The sequence below is a fragment of the Miniopterus natalensis genome, chromosome 17 (assembly GCF_054644295.1).
Source record: "Miniopterus natalensis isolate mMinNat1 chromosome 17, mMinNat1.hap1, whole genome shotgun sequence".
Taxonomy (NCBI): Eukaryota; Metazoa; Chordata; class Mammalia; order Chiroptera; family Miniopteridae; genus Miniopterus; species Miniopterus natalensis.
The window spans coordinates 20,173,508-20,186,881 of NC_142097.1; the positions used below are offsets into that span (position 1 = coordinate 20,173,508).

At 55.6% G+C, this 13,374-nt stretch overlaps 1 protein-coding gene across 1 annotated transcript in view; it reads left to right on the forward strand.

Moving 5' to 3' along the window:
* Nucleotides 1-6,101: 6,101 nt before the first annotated feature.
* The window catches only part of TMEM132E (transmembrane protein 132E), a 53,158-nt gene continuing 45,885 nt past the window's right edge, over nucleotides 6,102-13,374 (forward strand). The window contains exon 1 of the mRNA XM_016207006.2: nucleotides 6,102-6,168. Coding sequence (XP_016062492.2) covers nucleotides 6,102-6,168 — 67 coding nt within the window. The remainder of the gene's footprint in view (nucleotides 6,169-13,374) is intronic.

Sequence of the window (13,374 nt, forward strand, 5' to 3'; positions counted from 1 at the left end):
ATGAAACCTTTTGTAAGAGAAATAGTGTAACTCAAAGAAGTAATTACCATAGGACACATCTTGCTAACGGATGCACGAAATAAATCGAGATGAAGCACAGATGCTCAGAGACACAGAATGGTGGCTCGAGGCTGAGATGCTGAGTGCTACTCCCGGGGAAAGAGCTTGGGGGGGCCACTGTCGCTACTCAGGGCACACAGTGCCTCTATAACTGGCTCACTGCAAAACAAACCCTGAATGCTATTTTTTGCTTTCCACCCTTTTTGAAAAAACAAAAATCCTCTTCAGATATCTTTCAGTTAGCAAAAACCGGTACCAATGCATTTGTTTCCTAAAAGCAAAGTGGCATATAGTGAACTTTTGAAGAGTGGGGGAAAGATAGTCCACTGAATGGGAGAACATATTCGCCAATGATACCTCTGATAAAAGGTTAATATCCAAAAGTTATAAAGAACTCATACAACTTCACACCAAAGAAACAAACAATCCAATTAAAAAATGGGCAAAGGACCTGAATAGACACTTCTCCAAAGAGGACATACAGATGGCCAAGAGACATATGAAAAAATGTTCAGCATCACTAATTATCAGAGAAATGCAAATTGAAACCACAATGAGATATCATCACACACCTGTCAGAATAGCTTTTATCAATCAATCAACAAACAACAAGTGTGGAGAGAAGGGAACCCTCGTGCACTGCTGGTGGGAATGCAGATTGGCTCAGCCACTGTGGAAAACAGTATGGAGTTTCCTCGAAAAATTAAATGTGGAACTGCCTTATGACCCAGGGTTTCCACTTCTGGGAATATATTCAAAGAAATCCGAAACATTAATTGAAAGAATATATGCTCCCCTACATTCATTGCAGCATTATTTACAATAGCTAAGATCTGGAAGCAGCCCAGGTGCCCATCGGTAGATAAATGGATAATAAAGCCGTGGGACATTTACACCATGGAATACCACTTGGCCGTAAAAAAGGAAATCTCACCCTTTGTGACAGCCTGGGGGACCTGGAGAGTATGATACTAAGTGAAATAAGCCAGTCAGAGAAAGACAAGTACCATATGATTTCACTTATATGTGGAATCTAATGAACAAAATAAACTAACAAACAAAATAGAACCAGACTCATAGACACAGAGAACAGACAGCAGTCAGAGGAGAGGAGGTAGGGAGGCTGAGTGAAAAAGGTGAAGGGATCAAGCAAGCAAACGAACACCCCATAAACACAAACAACAGCATAATGATGACCGGAGGGAAAGGCAGGCAGGGGGAGGTAGAGGAGGGTAGAGGGGGGATAAATGGCAATGGAAGGTGACTTGACTTGGGGTGGTGAACACACAATACAATTTATGGGTGATGTATTGTAGAATTGTACCCCTGAAACCTGTATAATTTTATTCATCAATATCACCCCAATAAATCCAATTTTAAAAAGTCAAAAGTACATAATGAAATGACCGAATTAAAAGGCCTCAGTTTTTGCAGCTGTAAAATGAGAGAGCTGGCTTAGGAAATCTGAGCCACTCTCCATTTGAGCCAGACTAGAATTCCAGGGGGATCCCAGGAGCCCCCAAATAGTGGGCTCCCCTTAGTGAGGCCCCACAACAATCTGTCCTATCTTCCGTTGGCAGGCATCCTGAAAATCAGGGGTAGGCTGACAGAACAAATGTTCCCAGATCCACCATAGTGGTGAGTTAGGCAGAAGAAGTGGGTGTCAGTTTCTAAATGGGTCCTTGATGGGCATAAATGCAGGGCACAGGAGGCTGACACAGAACTCAACTTACTGTCCGGAGGCCTGGCAGGGGCCTAGGGCTATTCCAGGCACCACCCAGGAGCTGAGGATCAAGGAAACTCCCAACCATCACCAGCTCTCTAGCTAGAAAGACTCAGCCTTTAACAAAATGGAAACAGCAGAAAGGAGGTGCCACCACCTTACTGTGTAAGGTGCTCAGCTGGGGGCAGAAGAGTACACACGTGCCAGGTCCTCTCTCTAACCTGGGTTCCCCCTGGGGTTGCTCCTCTGACCCCTTACCCGGGTTCCAGCAGGCATTGGACTCACAAGTGCAGACAAGACAGGCTGTGGGTGTGGTAGGCAAGGCCCGGGGTAAGGTATGAGCCCCCTTCTAAGTCAATGACATGTAAGGTTGGAAGAGTTGGGGCAGCTGGCTGTGTCTTCCTCATGCCACCTTCTTTCTCCCTAAGTCTTAGAGCTGGCACTGCCAAGAGTAACAGATCCATGGGGCACCGGAGTTGGAGTAATTTGAGCATTTAATTCCCAGGCACATATGGGGGTGGGGGGAGCAGGTCAGCAGAACCTTCACTGCCCTGGGGCGGGAGGGAGGTCCACCATTTGGAAGATCAGAGGATGACCAGACACACTGACCTGGCAGAAGCCTCTCGGTCCGTGAAGGGTAGATCCACATAGCAGGTACCAGAAGAACCCGGGGTTAAAATTACTTTCTCTAAAAATAGCAGGCTGTCCCCACCATAAAACCTTCGGGCCTCAATCTCCTCCATAAGATAAGCAAAAATGCAGAATGCCACAGAACGTATCACAACTGTAATCAATTATAAGCGCAGTGTGTGTCCTCCCCTCGGGAATGTAGGTTCCATGAGGACAGGCTAGTTCTGTCTTGCTCATTTGTCGTGAGCAGTGCCTATGATGTTGGAGATATTCACTATATTGTTGTGCAAGGGCTGGAGAGGGAAAGGAGGGAAGGAGGGAGAGAGTGGGGAAAGGGAGGCTCATTTTTTTTATCATCTAAGAACTAGGGGACGGGGTGGGGGTGGGGGCAGGTAGAGAGAAGCCGAACACTGTGCTCAGTTTCCAGAAAAGACCAGTGAGAGTGGGCTGAAACCGCTGATCTGCCAGCTGCCAACATCAGTGGAGAAGAGGAGCTTGGTCTCCCTCACTGGGGCAGTGGGTCCTCAGCTCAGAAAAGCAAACTTGTGTCTCTCCTCTCTGGACTTCTGGACTTACCCTTAACAGGCCCTGTGCCCTTTCCACTTGCACAGAGGGGGATAGAGGTGGGAGAGCCCCCTGCTTCCTCCGTCCTCTTGCAGGAGCCCTCCTGTCTCAGGAAGTGGCTTCTCCCACACGCAGCCTGACCGCTATCTTGTCTCTCACTGGGATGGTTAATAAGCCCAAGGGTGACATTAATTGCCATCAGGCATTAGGAGCCTAATGAGAATCATCTTCCTTGACGACTCCAGCACCTTCCATCCCCAGGGCCTCCAAGAGCCGGCCAGCCCTGTTGACGCTGCTCCTCGGAGCTGCAGACAGATGTGACATGGGGGAGGGGAGAAAGCCGCCTTCGGCTCATGCTCTCCGCAGGCCCCTGGTACGTACAAGCAGAGAGGCATTGGCAGCAACATCCCGAAGCCAGGGAGGAGGGAGGTTTCCAGGAACCGCCCACGCCCATTTTCCAAAAAGAAAATGTCACTTCACTGGATGAAGAGGAAACTCACAGGGTCAAGAAGTCAAAGACCCAGTTAGGCGGATGGGGGACAGAGACTGAGCCCCCCGGCTGGCCTTGCTCTGACCTATCTAGCTCCACAGTCAGTGCGGTTGGGTGCGAATCCACAAGAGCCTCCCCCCTCCCCCACCAAGAGCTACCTCCGTAGGTTTGAAGACCCTGTCACTCCAGAGTGGGACTGAGACTGGCCCCTGGGGGTTGGGGCATGATACCCACGATGCTGTAAAATCATTGCCATTGATCCGATGCCTGGCTGACGTTTGACAGTTGACTTGTCGGGTCTGATCTGGGTTGCGCTCTAATGGAATGGGCCTGACTGTGGGAAACAACGCCACCCCGCCACCCCTCACCCTCGTCAGCAGGTGCCTGGGTGAGTGCGACAGAGGAGCAGTACCCCACCCCCACCCCCTGTCCCAGTAAGGGCTTGCAAAACAACCTGTCGGAAGGTAAGTTCCCTCCTCTACGCCCACCCCCTTCCCGAGCAGAGGACCGGCTTTTCCCTAGCTGCGCCCCAGGACCCATCTCCAAACGAAGCTGAGCCGGCGAGCTCCGGAGTGGCCCGAGAGGGACTGGGCGCGGCAGCTCGGCCGATCCCCACCCAGTGCCCCCGAAAGCCCTTCGCAGACTCTGGGGTGGGGGTAGGGTGCCCTCTACCCGCGCCTCTGGCAGGCGGCTGTAAAACACCTCCGGTGCCCGAGTGGGAGCGTGCATCCTTTTAAAAAGGACATCGGTGGCTACAGTGGCCTCCACTCGAGGGAAATGCAGCCGCCGCAGCGGGCCCCGCTCGGGCCCCAGCGCTGGCCTGCCCGGGGGAGGAAAAATAAAACGTAAAGCAGGGGCGCGCGGAATGGCGAGGTCCGCCCTTGCCGGAGCCTCATTAAGGAGCCGCGCGCGCCCCCAGGCCTGGAATGCGGAATGGACACGTGGACAGGGAAGGGGGAACTGAAGGGGGGGGGTCTCGGCGGTGCGCGAGTCGCGGGCCGCGCGCTCCGGGGCCACGTGACCACGGGGAACCTGGGAGGAGGGAGAGAGCGAGCGCGCCAGGCTCGGCGCCCGCTCCCGCCGGGGTGGGCTCCGAATCCCGGACGCGGGAGGAGGGCGGGCGAGCGCGAGTGTGTGTCTCTCTCGAGTCATTTACGGCGGAGCAGCCGGCGCGAGCGCCGAGGCGGCGGCGGCGGCTTCGTACAACTGTGGCTCCCCCCACCTCCTCTTCCTTTCTGCTCCGTGGTTCTCCCCACACACACGTCCATGGGGAGCCGGCCCCACCGCCGGCACCTCCTCTCCGCTCGGCCCCGTAGATACCAGCTGCCGCCTCCCTGGCCGAGGGCTGCGCGGGCGCCGGGTGCCCCAGCCCCTGGCGCGGCGCCCGGGTCGCGCCGCCCGCAACCCTGGCGGGCGCTGCGCTACGCTCGCCCCAACTGACTCCGAGACAGAGCGCCCGCTGATGCCCGGCTGCACCCAGACAGCGGGCGACCGGGCGTCTGGGGGCAGGGCGGGGGCGGCGGGGAGAAAGGAGACGTCGGAGATTCTGAACCCCGGAAAAGTTCAAGGTTTGTGTAGGTCTCCCCGGGGAAGGCAAGGAGCGAGGAGGAGCAGTGCGCCCCTTTGCTGAGACAGCGAGACCTGGGAGGAGAAGGGGGCGGCTGGGAGCTGCGGCGGGCTGCTGAGCCCCTCTCCATCCCACTACGTTTACGACCTGGAGTCTGGAGTCGGAGCCCCAGGCCGGCAGGGCTCGCATCAGGCTATCGGCCGGCTTTCCGTCTCCCTGGCTTCTCCAAGCCGGGTCTCCACGGGGCAGCCCCTTCCGGCCGCGCCACCCTCGCCCCAGCCGCCGAGCGGCGGCCCGGGCAGGCGGCGCTGAGCCGGCCTGTGTGCGGCCCGGGCCCCGGTAGAGACTGGACAGAGCGCGCTGGAGCCCAGCCTCGAGCCCTACGAGCGGACAAGCCGCCGGCCGCCCGCCTCGGGAATTCAGTCCGGGCGTCGCGGAGGGTGGTGGAGACCCGCATCGCCGGTCTCAGCACTACACGGAAACTTTTCCTTCTCCAGATGGATTAAAGTTGCCCGGATTTTCTCTTTCTTAGAGAAAGAAATCATTCATTTGCACCTACCCTGGGATTTTTATGCTGGAGCTGCTGCAGGGCGTTTGGAGGAAGGAAGCCGCGCTGTCCATGTGGGCTTCCTACCGAAACCGAAGAAACTGGGGCATGTGTTGGAAATCTGCACCCTCGAGCGAGTTCGGATTCGAGCTGGGCTGCGAGGCTGGGGGATCCAGCACTTGGCTGTAGGCAGCCCCGAAACGCCGGCGGCCACCGGGCCCCGGGACTGCACGTGCGGCTCCCCCTGGCCGCACAGATCCTGCAGGGGGCACCAGCCGGGGAGGCGAAGGCTCCTCCCGCCGTGAGCTGCGCCCCCATCGGCTCCGAGGGTGTAGCCGGCGGCTCCTGGGACGCCCCCTTCCCTCAAACTGTCCCCGAATTGCACTCCCTGGCCCCAGAGCCTCAGCAGAGACCGCGGGGCGCCACGGCAGCCCTAAGTTGGATGTGACCAAGCTCAGACAGGGGGCCAAGTCGTCGCCGACTGTTGCCCCCTCGGCCGCCACCCGCTCCCGCCTTGGCCATGGCCCCGAGGATGTTGGGCCGCGGCGGCGCCGCCCTGCTCTGCCTCTCGGCGCTGCTCACCTACGGTAAGTGTCGCGGACTCGCGAGCGAAGATGCGGCGGTCGCCGCTGGGGGGGCACAGAGGAGACTGGAGATAGGCGGACCCCCATTCCCGGACTCGCAGCTCGAGTTACCTCCAGCCCCCAAGCGCTTTGGCGGGAGCGGAGGAGTCGAGCCCCGCCCTGGGGACTGAGCCCGACCCAGGAAGAGGGGGGTTGGGGAATCACTCCAATCCTCTCCTGATTAGTAAGAAGGGTCCAAACCCGAGTGTCCAGGGGCGTGTCCGCCCACGGAAATCTATAGGGATCCGAGGGATCCCCTAGATCATGCCTCAGCCGCCCCGCCTGTCACTCCCCCCCCGCAGCCAGCTTGGCTGGGGGCTGTTGGGGTCCGCGGGAACCGTGCCTTCCCTCGCCCCTGGCTCGCAGGCTGGTGCGGGGCCGCACCGCCCGCCGCCTCGCTTCCTGCGGCGGTCCCCGGAAAGGAAGAAGACTGACAGGGGCCCGGGGAGCCGCGGCGGCTCTCCCACGCGCCGTCCTGTGAGCTGCATCTAAATGGCCGGCTTCGCCGAGCCCGGAGGGAGGGGTGTCCAGGCCGCCGGCGCAGGCCGGGCGGCGGGCGGCGCGCGGGGCGGGCGGGCTCCGCGCTCTCGCGTTCTGCAATCTGTTGCGTCTGCTCCCCAGGCTCGCCCCGGGCTCCGCGGTAAAGGGGGTGGGAGAAGGAGGGGCCGGGTTGGCGCGCTTTGGCAGTGGGACAGCAGGGATACGGGTGGGGGACAGAGGGTCTCGGAACAGCCCCTCGTAATGGGAACTCAGATCCGACGGGAGGAGCCTGCGGCGGGCCTTCCGCAAGCTGGAGGCGCTCCAGGAGGCGAGGGGCGCACGCAGAAGGGAGAGGGAGAGAGCTAAGGAGGGAGAATGGAGAAGAGAGACCCGCTTCTTCCTCCCAACAAGAAACCAACAAGCCTGGGACGTGTTTCTCTGACCAGCAGGGAGTGGGGGGTGGGGTTCGTTGCCCCCCGCTGAGGGGTGAACCTAGGCAGGCTAGAGAGAATAGCTTAGATGGAGGGGACCGTGAGCTCTCCGGTTGGATGTGTCGTACTCCGCTGGAGCCCATCTCTGCCTGTCCCTAGGACCCTGCCTAAGCTCGCGGTGAGGGCGCCCAAGGTCTCTCACCAGGGGCCTCTTACCCAGACCAAGACGCCGTTCTCAAGGTTGAGAGCTTAAGGAAAGGAATGGCTTTGGGAATCTAGGGTCCTGAAGCTTGGAGGGACTGGGGAACCGGCTGGCCTCCCTCTGCGGGTGGATTTCTTTTTCTATGCTGGGAGCTGTTTTGCTTCAGTTCAACAGACCCAGCCAACCTCTCAGTTCTTTATCAGAAGAATGGGCAGGACAGCATGGGGGGGCGGGGGGGGGGCGTGTGTGTGTTTGTGTGCTTGCACCCGTGCCCACCGGCCAGCCCGGGCTGGGGACCCGAAATCTCAGCTCTGTATGCAAGACTGAGGGTGGGGAGGGGCTGGGGAGGTGGGCTCCACGTATTTGTGCCCTGAAGATCCCTAAGCAGGGAGTTTAGGCACCTGGCAGAAGGAAACTGAGCTCAGGCCTGGGTCTAGGCGTGGTTCTGCCCCACTTCTGCATCTTGCTACCAGAGTTCCCTTCTGAAAGCTGGCCATGGTCCCACCTCCATGTATCTCAAATGCTCTTCCTAGATTTCCCACTGCCCACCTTCTTGAGTCCTCAGCCTGTTATTAAAGATCCTTTCCCCTCCCTCACCTGCCAGAAATCAGCCTGCTTCCTAAGACCCAGCTCGAGCTGCCTTGCTGTCCTGGCACCGATTCTCTTGGAGTGTCAGCAGTCTGCCTCATTTTCTTCTTAGATGCCAGTGTCCTCTCTGTGCCCTGTTAGTCCTGGAGTGGTGGTGGCAGAACCATGGGCTGATTCTCCTCTGTCCTTCCACACAGCCAGTGCCTGGTACCTGCATGGCCCAGGGTTGGCTGATGATGAATGAAAAGCTATTTGAGGAGGTGGGATCCACCTCCAACAAGCAGGCATTTCCCCCTCCTGATTATCTATCTGTCTTCCTTTCCAAGTTTCTTCCCTGAGTCCCTATCCTATGCCTCAGTCTCCCCTTGCTCAAGGAAGAGTGCCAGAAGATTCTTAAAGCTTGGGAACCCCCTCCCCCCAAATGAATATGGCCAGAATCACTGAAACTCCTCCCCCTTCCCCCCAAAAAAACATTTCCCCTGTGCCTAACACCCACCCACCCAAACCATCCCTCTATCCAAGAAAAGGGTATGTGGATTTACTCTCAATTCAAGCTAACTCTTGGTTGGGAGTTCTGGGCTCTTTGAAGACGTTGGAGTGTGGGAGCAGTTGCAGTTTTTTGTGTCTGGCAGGCTATTAAGGCTGAAGGGTTCTGACCACACAGCCAGACTGGGAGCCAAATAGCCTGGGTTTCTGTCTACCTCTGGCGCCACGAGGCAGGGTGACCTTGGGCTGCCTCCCTCATGTTCCCCATCTTCCACCAGCAGTGTGGCCTCTGGCCCATCCCTCCCCTTCTCACTTTCTGTCAGTACTGCTGGGCAGATACAGAGCCCCCCTACCTTTTAAGGGCCAGCTCAGCCTGTGGAGTGACAGCCCCTACCCTGCCCCCAGTCTCAAGGCTTCTACCAGATAGCATCTGAGAAAGCCACTTTACTGCATCTGGTCTTTGAGGAGGCTTTCCGCTCCATTTTTAGTTTGAATAGAGTTTAAGGGGCAGGTGGTGGTTAAATCTGTTGGACAGCTGACTATGTCAACTCCCTAGTCAGTAACCTTTACTGGCTGCCCACTGCCTGTAGGAGATAGATTCACTCCCCCAGCACCCAAGGCCCTTTATGATCCTGTAGCAAGCTCCCTCTTCAGTTCTGTGGTACCGCCCTTCCTCCTTCCTCCATGCATCTTATGAGAGAACACTTCTCACCTTCCTGTCTTTCTGCTTTTGCACCTACCAGCCCCATCTGGAATACCCCGCCTCCAGAAATTCTTACCTAGCTTTCAAAGCCCAAGTCAAACATCATCTCCTCCAGAGAGTCTGCCTAGATTACCCCTTAGCTTCTCACCAGCAGCCCCCATCCCTCCAACAGAAGTAATTGAGCTCCTTCCAGTGCTGCCTTGGCCGGTCATGCTGTGTTTGCAGCACTCCTCACAGGCTGCGGTGCCTGCGTGTGAAGGGTGTGTGGGCATATTTATACATGACCCTCACAAACTTGCATTTAGGGCAGGAACCATGTCCTCTTGGTTTTTGCCCCACTCTCCACTGTTTGACATATAGCAGATTCTGAGAAGAAATGAATGGGGTGGAAAGAAAACTCTGTATATTGGGGGGCCCTCCCAGTATCAGTTGAAAAGGGAGCTCTGAGGTGTGAGGCAGAAGAGGGGAGGGGTGAGACAGGCAGAGACACCAGGAAGAGAGCAATGGGATGGGATGGGATGGGGCAGGGCCGTGCCACTGCCCTTGAGTGGCCCATACAGGATACATGTGTCTGGGGTCACGTGTTATATCACAGCTCCATAGCCTATGAATGGAGTGTCCCGTGGCGCTCTGAATACATGATTCCAAATGCATATGTCCTCACCTTTGTGCTCACCAGCCTGGCAACCTCAAATTTCTCCTCCAGGTTGTGTCCATGCTTTGCCCATCCCACTGATTACCTAAGCTCTGCGCTCCTTGGAGATGCAGGAGGAACATAGCAGGAGGAATGGATCAGTGCTGGGCCGTGAACAGCTCTCTCACTGCTGGAGTGAGGAACGATGCTTGCCCCACCTCCCCCAGTACACACACACACCCATCTTCTTTCAGGCCACACAGAGCCTTTTGCCACAACGCAGCTTTGTAATGTTTAAGACCAGTAGGTGGAGATGTGCTATAAACTTGATGGCAGAAATTGAGCTTTACTGGGGATAGCTCAGTGCTTGGCTGTAGGAGGTAAGGCCACTTTGGAATATCAGGGTGGGCATCTCAGCCTTCCCTGGGGGTCTGTCTGGAAGTGATAGACCCCAGGCCTAAGATTGGTAATGCGTGCTCGTGATACTGCAGAAACTGAGACGCCGAGAGGCACCAACTCCAGCCGCCAGGGTCTGCCCACTCACCAGGGCAGGGTGTGTGTGTTTGGGGGTAGCATCTCGCTTAATTGTTCTACACATGACGATGTCCATCCAGGGTGCTGAAACTGAATGAGGTCACAGAACCACCAAATCCAAGCCTCATGTAGATGAGGAAATGGCACTCAAGAGAGAGAAAGGGACTGGCCAAGGCCATCCTGCCAGTTGGACTAGCACCAGGTCCCAAAGGGGGTTCCTGGATTGATTGAGGGTCTGCTCCGGGCCCTCAACAGAGATTCCACCACCTCTGTTATCCCCCCCTCTCTGAAACTTTGTGCCAAGATGTGCTTCTGGCCTCAATCTAGTCTCGGGTGCCAGGCGAGCAAGGGAATCAGTCACCAGTAGCTTTAATAAACCTCGCCAAGCACTTGCCAAGAGGGGATGTGAGGGGTTCAGGGCCAGATCTTCGGCTCCCTTTTATGAGCTTGAAGTCCAGTTGAGGAGATGAAGCAGAGTCCTCGATTCTGAAATTCAAGGCAGTTTGAAATCGGAGTCTCCAGTATACAAGAAACGGGGGTTCAAATCCTGACTTTGTCAACTTGCTGCGTAGCCACAGGAAAGTCACCTCTCCCTCTGAGTCTTTTCCTCCTCTGCCAAGTGAGAGGGGACGATGCCCACCAAGCCCCCTACCAACTCTCTTGTTTGGTGAGGGAGAAGCCTCTGGTCACCAGCTTTACATTTGTCCACCCCACACCCCTGCCTCCCTCCACTGATGCCCACAGCAGATACTAACCAGTGGAGACAATCCTTCCCCCCCATTCCCTCCCCAGGGTCTCCCTTACTTCTTTGCCAGTACTCGGTGCAGAATTTTGGTAAGAGATTCGTGAATCAGTTGTGTGTGCTTTTTTTAAAGAAAATAAATTTCCTTTTCTATTTTTCTTCTTTGTGTTTTTAAATGAAAAGTAGGCCTCCTTCTCATCAATTCGGCTGGCTGTGCCATACTCCAGCTGTCCCCAAGGATGAGGCAGTGTATCAGGGAGTACCAGCACTCTGCTAGCTACCGCACCAGTTTCTAAGGGACAGACAGACTGCCCGGGGCGGGGAGGGAAGCACTGAGACAGGTGAGGCCATTGTGGTAACAGAGGGGGGACAAGCACCTCTAGGGACACAGGCTGCATGTCAGGAAGTCAGTATCTCCTTTCCTGTTTGCCCCTTTCAGCTTTTCCTCCTCTCGCCCCACTCCCCAACACACACACACACACACACACACACACACACACACATCCCTTCACCCCAGGCCTGCTGGTTGACAGACAGCCCATCAGGATGGAAAATGGAAGCAATTACCTGGATTATTCAATGTTTGTTGCATGAATGAATGAGTGCAAGAATGACTAATTCAGCGCAAAAAAAAAGGGTAAAATATGTAATTGAAGAAAATCCCCTTTTGCCTGAATTATTACCTAGATAATTATGTCTTTGAAAAGTTCTGCTTTTTATCAAACTTGAATCCTTCCAGCTGCACTGTTACCCCTTTTTCACCTGTGAGGATGGGCAACTGATCACTCTCTTCTCTTGAATAACTTTTCCTGTTTAGTTCAAAACGGAGGGAGTGGGCAGGCTGTGTACTTTCTGGTGGAATTTCTCAGCTTACCTCTGTTTCGTAGGCCCATCTCTCAGGATCCTCAGAGCTGGGAGAGCAATATGCCCAGAGTCACCTGGATAAGTGGGATGACACTCAATATGGTCCCGGTTCTTAGAGGCGTCTCCATCTAAGAATCTGGGTCTGAACAGCATCAGACCCCATAGGGCAGGCCCCTGGCCCTGAGAGAAAACAGGCAGCCAAGACACCCTCCACCCTGAACTCCCCTCCAATACCACAGCCCCAGAGGTGGCTAGCCCTTAAAAAGATTCAGCCACAGTCACACTGAGTGACATCCTCTGCTTTTCTGAGGGAGAAGAGGGGGGAAGGGAAATGGATTCTGACCCCAGGGAGTGTCCAGTATGACAAGAGACACAGAGTGTCATCTTCAGAGAGGCCCCAATCTGGCTACGGAGGCACAGCCTCAGTCCTCAGAGGTGGCCTTTTCCCCTTCACATGGTCTGACTGTGAGAGACAAATTGACCACCTTTGCCAGAGGTTATAGGACCCCACCTTGCAGGCCTCCCCCTACCCCGCTTCCTCCAGCCCCCAGGGCTATTGGAGAGCCTGGCTCTGGGCTAGAAGCAAGTGCATTTTTGATGTCTTGGTACAGATAATGCGGCAGACTTGTCACGGCAGGAGACGGTGTCAGTGGGAGCTAATGGCGCAGGCGCACACTCAGGCACACCCACACAGTCATGGGCACACACTAATATCACACACTTCAGAGTTCTAAGGGCTCTTTGGAGTTCAGATCCACCATCTCATTTGATTCTCACAGCAGCCACTAGGTGAAGGCAGGGATTGTGATCCCCATTCTACAGAAGGCAGAGCTGAGGCTCAGCAGAGTTCTGTCCACACCAGCTCTTAAGGTCAGGTTTTCTGACCCTGAATATGGAAGTCGTCTTGCCATCCCTCTCTGCCTCACACATACAGAGAATAAGCACAGGCATGGACAGACAGACACACGAACCCACACACCTGAATGAAGCCCCCCATCTGACCCCAGGATCCCTCCACTCTCGTCTTGAGCCCCTCTCCCTCTTGCTCTCTAGGCCTCTTCCAGTTCCTTAAATGAGTCATACTCTTCCATGTCAGAGCCTCTGTACATGCTGTTCCCTCTGACCAAAACACTCTTCCACCCCCATGTCCTAGGCAGCCTTCAGGCCGGAGTATATCCACATTTCCTCTTGGAAGCCCACCCTGACTCTCAGGTGAACAAAGTCCCACTACCCCCCGCAACTCATTGCTGATTTGCCCTGTTTGTAACTGCAGTGCCTGACCTCTCTGCAGGCCGTAAGTTCAAGCGGACCTGGAAGGTGTGTGACCTCTTCCTGCCTCTGTACTCCAGGGTCTACTGGGGTGTCTGGGATACTATGGGCATTTAATGCTGTGTCAGATGAGTCAGTGAATGTGCACATATGCACATATGCCTGTATACCTTCCCTGTCCCTCAACAAGTTTCAGTTAGTGCTTACTATGGGCCAGGCACTGGTCTTAATTCGTAG